The following is an 8,676-nucleotide window of genomic DNA, read 5'->3' as shown; positions in this document are numbered from 1 at the left end:
GATGAGCCTTTCTCCATAGAGACCGGATCGTTTGGGGCCAATTCTCCATTTCAACTTTGCCATTTCCATTGCAACAGGAAACTTCAGGCTTATCGTGCAGTAACGGAAGAGCTCGGCCCAATGCATTTATGGATAATATTTGTTCTTTTATTTGATAGTAATGAAACCATATCAATAACCGTGCTTTTTCTTTCCATTTAATCTGGTTAATGCTTCACACTCTGTGTCAATTAATTAATGATTGAGTCATCCCTAACCTGAATAAAAACAAAGGACTTGCATGTGATGGCCGGAGAATGAAAACAAAACCAGAATAAAGCAGACTTGCTCCAAGTAGCTCAAAGAATTCGTTAATGATCTGGGTGTCAGGTATCCGAAGCTCCAAGCTCTAAATGAATAAAATATGAAATGGAGACAGGAGAGTATGCTCACGGGAAGGATCGCATCAATGCGAGAATAAATTCAAAAATACATATAGGAGGCCCAAGAGAAAAATCCCCATGTCGCGCCGCAGAGAGCCCTGCAAACCGAACAAGGTAAATATGTTTATCAGCAGACTTCTGAGTGAAAATGAAAAAGATGATTGAGTTTTCTGTATGAGACTCTTTCGACGAATCTTTATGTGCTCTCACAGACCCAATTTCTTAACAAAAAAAGGACAGACCTAATCATCGGATCATACTTTATTGCAATAAATCAATTCCTAACTGTACATTAAATTTTCCATGAAAATGAATCGGTAGGAACTGAGAATCATTGCGTGGTCAACATGGAGTGATTACGCAGAAAGCCAGTAGATGTAGAGATTTACCTCGGCTGAGGAGATGTCGAAGAAACCGGAGGTCGAACTGTCTCCCGGCGAAGGTGTAATGGCTATTCCGTCTCCACTTCCGGCCGCGCTGCTACTATTGCCGTTGCTCGCTGCCAGCTGGTACACCGGCGTTCCATCGGGCTTGAACAGTCCGTAGTTCCTCTCCGAAGTTGGACCGGGCTTCAAATTCTCGTTGAACAGAGCAAACACATACACATCTAAATCTAAGTTGGGTCTCATAGGCGTCCCCTTCTTTTGGGAAAGGAGCTTCATCAGATTCCCATTGTATTTCCGGGCGTTGTCCGGCGTCGCGCCGACCTCGTCTGAGTCGCCCTTGGACGGCCACCCCGTCTCTGATATGTGAACCGGCAGCTTTCCGTATCCCAACCTGGCCAACGCTGCGTAGACTGCGTCGATTTGTGCGTGCAACATGTTGTCGTAATGGAGATTTGAGGCGCTGTCCACTATGCCCTGAAGTGAAAAGCAACCCAAGAGAAAAAAAAAAAAAAAAAAGTAAAACGTTTTGATTAATGGAGAGTTTTTTAATGTTCTGCAATAGACATTTCAGGATCGACTGAAGAAGAAATGTTCAATCTTAAGAAGCTTTAAGCTTGATAGCAGAGGAAGGGATATCAAGAACTAATTTATTTGACGAAAATCTCAGACATTTTGGAGGAGGAGTTAGATAAGCGCACCTGGTTTGGTTGAAAGAGGACGAAATCCAGGGACACTTGCTTCGGATTTGCCTTGTATGCAAAAAATGGATAGGCATTGATGAGAAACTGAGAACCAGTCTTGGAGTGAAAGGTCAAGATGGGGGAGACGTACTCCCTCAGATCGGGGCGAAAAGCTCCGGCAGAGGGCGGATACGAGGTCTGAAGAACCGCCAGCGAATGCGTCGTCGTGACGCTGACCTGTTTATCGATTCCCAGCGAAATCAGCGCGGCATGGACGTTCTGCATCGCCGGAAGGAGGTTTTCCATCATGGCCTTATCATTCCCAGTCAAGATCTCGTTCCCGACGATTATTGTGGTGATTTTCGTGGCAGGAAGGTAGGTCTGCACATTCTCTTTAACCCAGGCAACGGCTTTAGACTGATCTTGCATCTTATCCAGGCACTCATTTGCCAAGCCGACGATGAATTCGACGCCGGTGTTGGCGAATGCGCGAAGAACGCGAGCATCGGAGTCGTAAAGCTTCACCTTCTTCACATCGATCGATTGGAGAAGCGGCACTACATTGTCCGGCGAGGGCAGATTGTTCGCTACCTGGCCGTAGTTGATGCCGATTGCGGAAACCAACGTTAGCAGTACAGACCCTGTAAACACATTCGCCAGAAAACAGTTCAAGCAACGGAAAACAAAAGACATCCCCAAATAGAAAGCAAAAAGCGTACGAAACCGAAGCAATACCCCACGAGACAAGCAGAAGAACAATCAGTGAAGAGAAGCTCGCCATTGACGGGTGGAGGAAGAGCGAACCAGTGTTGGAACCAGTAACTACTAACTAGAGCCACACCACTGAGCGACCAACAGCTTTGAAGGTGGGAATTCGTTAACGGCGTGAGGGCCGTCGCGGGGTTTACGCCTAGGATCTCGACGCATGCCCTGACAGCTTGGTTTGCCAAGCTCGCGTGTCCGTCTAAGCCGCTTCGGTTGGACGAACCAGAGATTGACGTCTTTCACTCTGCTTTGGCTCCCTCTTGCCTCCCCCTCGCCGCTTTAAACTTTCCACCCCGAATCGGCTCATTGTTTGTTCCGTTTTAAACAATTAAACTTTAAAGCATGAAATGCTTTTCATTTACGAACGATTATGTCAAGTAGCATAGTAAATTTTTTGGCTGCCAAAAATATATTTTCTTATAATCTTCGATAAAACGTTCCGTGTCATTCTGAACCACTCTTACATCAGTGTTCGTCAGCTTGAGATGACCCAGCTGAAAAACTTGACCAAGCGACAGCAACAACTACGTCTCCATGACCACGTAGAGAAACTGCGATGGAAAGTTTAACAGGCATTCGACCCAATTTACAGAAACTAGAGGTTTATGTTTCTACAACTTAACTGGTAACTTCCATTATCTGTTTCACGGTTGGAGTGATTATTTTAACTGTTTCAAAAGTTTTCCTTCCGTCCGGGAGTATACTTGCTGGTAAAGTAAAAGCTTTTTCACCTTTTCTCGGGACGATAAGGGGAGGCCTTCGTGTTCCCCTCTCCTTCTTAGAACGCCTTCGTCATCTGAAGTATTGAACGCAAATACAAAAGTAACGATTCTCTCCTCTTCGTCATCTGCAGAATGACCTCTTGTGCTTTTTTCTAGGTCCCCCCTTCTTATTTTACGTTATCACTTTCGTGGAGTTTTCCCAGCTCCAGTCCTGCTACGGCTTGGTCCCAATACTGGACAAAAAAGATTTGTCTGCCAAAAACTGCGATGGATTTAGAGAGTAGGTTCCTATTCACTGTCGTCTTTGTCCAGCTACTCTTGCGAATTTCAAGAGCGTCGACCGGAGAAAAGAGGAAGATGAAAAGGGGGAGTTGCAGCTTTAGTGTTTGCTAATTTGCGTAGCTGAGTCTGTCTTTCGGCGGACGGAGCAATGCCCTTGGCCGGTTTCCAGCTCGGCGACCCTGTTGTCTTTTTCGATCCCGTGAGAGGGGCCACATGCTCCTGAGATCAGTAAAACATTTGTCAGCGCACCACTGAAATAAAGGCTGCTTATTCCAAACTTAAAGAATGCAGAGTCTGACGGGTAGTGGGTCCCTGGCAAATTTGGTATGTTAAATGTATTTGGTTTAAAGTTAGTCGGGCAGTGGTGTAAAGCATCACCTTTCCACTCAGCCTGCCTGCTCTCGGATTATGGCTACGAACATGGGCAGGATAGAGCCCCACCATGGACTGCTGTGGGAAGAGTTATAAGTGATAGAGATAAAGGATGATAGAGATAAAGGGTTGAAGAGATCAAATTTGTAGCTACAGCACGTAACTCAAGTCAAATGGGAATTGTAAACTTCATTTGGCCATGCTATAATGCTTTCTATAAAATTATAAATTTTTTCATACTTTATCAATGTGAAAAGTGAAAATTATTTTCTTCTCTCTAAACTTCTATATGGTATCACAGAGGGCACGAGACATCATCGTCTTCTCCCTCTAATCGATCCCTCTGAGCAATTTTTTTATCGTCATTAAAGACCCAGATCTATAGCTACCTCCTACCTGTTGCCGCAATGCCGCTCCTTCATCTCTTGTCAGCTCTCTCATGACGTCTCTCATTCCTCTTATTACTCAATAAAAGACTTCTCATGAAGCCTAGAATACTCTGGCTCGTACTTATGCTCGGTCTTGACACGGTCACATTAAGTAAATCAAGGAATAACTCAAGTATGCCACTAAGGGATCTCAAACAATTTCCGAGTATATGCAATTTATTAAAACACGTAATGATGAACTTGTGGCCCTAAAAAACTATAGATAAAGAGGATCTCACTGAGAAAATTTTAGATGGACTCGATGATGATTACAAACCACTTGTTGATATTATCCATGATCGTGACACACCAATTTCTTTTGATAAAATGCATCAAAAACTCATCTACAAAGAACTCTTGTTACTATCCATTGAGCTCACTCCTCTCCACTTTCAACTTCTGCAACTCTTGCCAATTATTGTTCCAATTCTGGTTAGTCAGGTAATCGTAATCAACGAAAACCTGGGGCATCCTCCTACCTCCCACCGACAACTACTGCTTCAAGTCTCACCAACATCGTCACTCCGGATGGTTGATCTTAACCTAGACCCTACCTCGGTCATTGCTATTGCTGTCGTGAAAAAGGACACATCGTTCTATAATGTCATACCTTTCGTTAGATGCAACAACTTTTGCCTACACCCCAGGCTCCTCGCCAACCTCCTCACCGGCAGCTTCACCCTTTAGCACCATGGCAACCACGAGCACATCTTGCAATCGCTAACTATTCTACTGATTCTCCTTGGCTTCTAGATAGTGGGGCATCGCACCATGTTACCATCGACTTGAGTAATCTCTCAATTCACAATCCTTATGACGACATTGTGATTGGTGATGACACAAGTCTCCCTATTACTCATACCGGTTGCAAATCTCTCTCTACACCCTCCGCACATTTTCCTTAAATAATATTCTTTGTGTTCCTAGAATACAAAAGATTCTTATTTTATATACCAGTTCTATTAATTTAATTATACTTTCATTGAATTTTTACCTACTTCTTTTCTTGTGAGGGATCTTCACACAATGCAACACTTTTGTAGGATCAAACTAAGAATGGTATTTATGAGTGGTCATCATCCTCAGTTTTGTCTTCATCGCTAGTAGCCTTTTCTAGTGTCAGACCACTTCATCTTCGTGGCATCATCACTTAGGTCATTCGTCGTCTCCAATTCTATGATACATTATTTCTACTTTTCAATTAGATATCTCACATCCTCTGAATTTTAGTTTTGATTACAATTTTTGTCAATGCAATAAGAGACAAATTACCATTCTCCCATTTCTCTCTTGTCTCTGCTTCTCCTTGATATTATTTTCTCGAATATATGGACCTCTCTTATTTCTTATATTAATGATTTTAAATATTATGTTAGTTTTGTTGATCACTTTAAAAAAATATTTGTTTTTACCCTCTCAAAAGAAAATCTCACGTGTTTGATATTTTTGTCTAGATTAGATCTCTTGTTGAAAACTTCTTTGGTAAATGGGTAAAAACACTCTATTCTAATAATAGGGGGAATATAAAACAATGTTCTCCTTTCTGGCTACCAATGGCATTTCTCATCTCAAGTCCCCTCCACATACCTTTGAACACAATGGTTCGAACGATGACATCATCATATTGTCAAAACAGGTCCGTCTCTTCTTTCTTATGCATCAATACCTCTATCTTACTAGTCATATGTAGTCTCCACTACTGTCTATCTCATCAATCATATACCCACTCCTTTGTTTAATCTTATTTCTCCATTTGTTAAAGTTTTTGGCACTCTTCTTAACTACTCTAAACTTTGAAGTTTTGGTTATCTTTGTTATCTATGGCTCAAGCCATACTCCTCCCACAAACTCACTCATCATTCATTCCCTTGTGTCTTTCTTGGGCATTCTACCACTCAAAGTGCCTATCTATGTCTTGAACTCACCACCTCTCGTCTTTATACGTTATGTCATGTTAAATTTGTTGAATCTATCTTCCCCTCCACTACACTTCAGTCTCACCTTGACCCTTTTTATCTGACACACTCTCTCAATGGTGTTCCTTTGTGTTCTTCTTGTTATTGACACATCAACCACAACTTCGACCTCTGTGCCCTCTACAAGATCCGTTCAAGACCTCACACCTAATCCCACTCCGCTACCTCACCCCCCTCCAACACCTTCCTCATCGACTGACCCACACCTACCTTCCCCATTTGCTTTCTACTCCTCTCCTTCCTCTCCCCGTGTTATTGTAACAAGATCCACAAACAATATTTACAAACCCATCAACAAATTAAACCTCATAGCTCGGCTCTCTCCATTTGTTGACCGTGAACCAACAACCATGACTCAAGCCCTCACTAATCCCAAGTATCGTCAAACTATGTCTGATGAGTATGATGTTCTTGTTCAGAATGGGATATGTGAACTCGTTTCCTTGGATCCCTCATAGAATCTGGTTGGTTACAAATGGATTTTTCGTACTAAATCTCTATCTGATGGATCTATTGACAGGTACAAGGCTCACTTAGTTGCCAAGGGATTTCATCAACGGTCTTGGATTGATTATCATGACACATTTAGTCCCGTTGTCAAACCTACTACTATTCGCATTGTTCTTAGCCTTGTCGTAAGTCGTGGCTACTCACTTCGGAAACTTAATGTAAATAATGTATTTCTCTAAGGTACCATGTCTGAGGATATTTTTATGGCACAACAATTGGGCTTCGTTGATCGTGATCATCCCACCATGTCTGCAAAATTCGCAAGGCTATTTACGGTCTCAAGCAAGCTCTACGTGCTTGATATCATGAGTTGCGCCAATTTCTTATCACCTTTGGCGTCACCAACTCTTATGCAAACTCCTCTCTATTTATCTCTCACAAAGGTATTGGTGTGTTGTATATTATAGTCTATGTGGAAGACATTATTATTACATGAGACATTGATAATCGATGACAACGTTTATCCACCTTCTTGCTCAACGATTTTTACTCAAGGAACTTGACTCCTTGACTTTCTCAAAATTGAAGTTGTTCCTCATTCTCAAATATTACTTATATCTCAATGCGGGTATATTTCCGATCTACTTGCTCGCACACACATGATAAATGCAAAAACCTGTAACTACGTCTCTTGCCACGACATCTACACTCACAATTCATTTTGGCATGACACTCTCTCATCTATCTGAATATTGAACTGTTTTTGGTAGTCTCCAATACTTGTCTCTTACACGACTTGACATTGCTTATGCGGTAAATAAGTTGTCTTAGTTTATGCATTGCCATACTACTGACCACTAGGATGTTGTCAAGTGATTGTTGCGCTATCTTTGTGGGACTGTGGATCATGGTATTGTCCTACATTGGTAATCTTCTTTGTCTCCCCTTGCGTTCTTTGATGTTGATTGGATGATTTCATTTCCGCAAGTACCTATCTTGTTTACCTAGGTCGCAATCTTATCTCTTGGAGTTTTAAGAAGCAACACAATGTGACTCACTCATCCACTGAGGCGGAATATTGCTCTGTTGCAACCAGTGCAGTTGAGATCCATTGGATCTACTCTCTTCTTACTGAACTTAGTGTTTTTCTTTCATAACAATCGGTATTTTATTGTAACAATGTCGGTGCTATAAATTTGTTCTCCAATCCAATATTTCACTCTCGCATAAAACATGTTGTTTTGGATCACCACTTCATCCGTGAACAAATTCAAAGTGGCGTTCTTCGGGTTACTCATATCTCCTTTGTTGATCAGTTAGCTAATGCTCTCACCAAACTGCTTAAGTAAACACGCTTCCTCTTTTTGAAAACCAAGATTGGACTCTCCTTTCAAAGTTCCATCTTGTAGGGGCATGTTAGAGATAAAGGATAATCTCAAATTGTACTGAGTATCCAATTAAAGTCAAATAAGAATTATAAACTTCGTCCCATTAGGGTGCTTTTTGCTTTTTGTAAAATTATTTTCTTATTCTCTCATCACTTCTATAATGAGATCATGAACCTGGAATTTGGAAAAAGGGTATCCGCCTAGAGATTGTTGGAGAGGATTGGAATCAAATTGATGTCCGGATGCTCTTACGGTTGAATAGAACACCTGGCAAACATTACACCTCATCTGACATAAAAGGGGAGGCTTAATGGATGAAGCTAGTTTGAGTGATTGGAACGCTCTGATCGTGCTCTGCATCTCCTATTGTTGGGTATTTTGAGTGCAATTTCTCTTTAGAGAACTCCTGGCGATGTTGTTATAATCATTACTTAGTTTTTCGAGTTGATTGTCACTATTGGTGATTAATTATTGCGTTGGACGGTCACAATCTCCAAGGTAACTTATAGAACTATATCTTTTGATCAAGTGAAGAAGAAGAAGAACATGGCCAGACAGACACAGAAGAACAGTTGGAAGTTAGAGAACTCCATGACTGAAGACGAATCCAATTAAAATGGTGGAATTCGAAGAAACGACAGGGACGCCGATGGTTACTCGAGGTAGGGACCAAGCTTTTTTATGGGCATTAACAGCGCCATAATGTGTCAGAGGGATGCTTGAAATGCACAGCCAGGTGTTCCCTGACGACATTAAATGGACTGAGAGACGCTAGTAGTACTGGATTGATGCAATGCTGACAGTG

General features: G+C 41.8%; 1 protein-coding gene across 1 annotated transcript; it reads right to left on the bottom strand.

Annotated features, from left to right (window-relative positions):
- Positions 1-324: 324 nt before the first annotated feature.
- LOC137934868 (glucan endo-1,3-beta-glucosidase 11-like) lies at positions 325-2,563 on the bottom strand. Its single transcript, XM_068779424.1, has 4 exons — positions 2,224-2,563; positions 1,507-2,129; positions 812-1,282; positions 325-520 (listed from the first exon to the last, which is right to left on the bottom strand). The coding sequence occupies exons 1-4, from the start codon at positions 2,267-2,269 to the stop codon at positions 446-448; spliced, it is 1,215 nt and encodes a 404-aa protein (XP_068635525.1). The 5' UTR covers positions 2,270-2,563; the 3' UTR covers positions 325-445.
- Positions 2,564-8,676: the final 6,113 nt, after the last annotated feature.

Source organism: Aristolochia californica, unplaced genomic scaffold, assembly GCF_029961685.1.
Source record: "Aristolochia californica isolate CCGP_79_NKW_82.1479 unplaced genomic scaffold, dmAriCali1.0.hap1 SCAF_6, whole genome shotgun sequence".
In the NCBI taxonomy this organism is placed as follows: domain Eukaryota; kingdom Viridiplantae; phylum Streptophyta; class Magnoliopsida; order Piperales; family Aristolochiaceae; genus Aristolochia; species Aristolochia californica.
The sequence above is the reverse complement of the archived record's forward strand: the minus strand, read 5'-3'. Positions and strand labels throughout refer to the sequence as shown.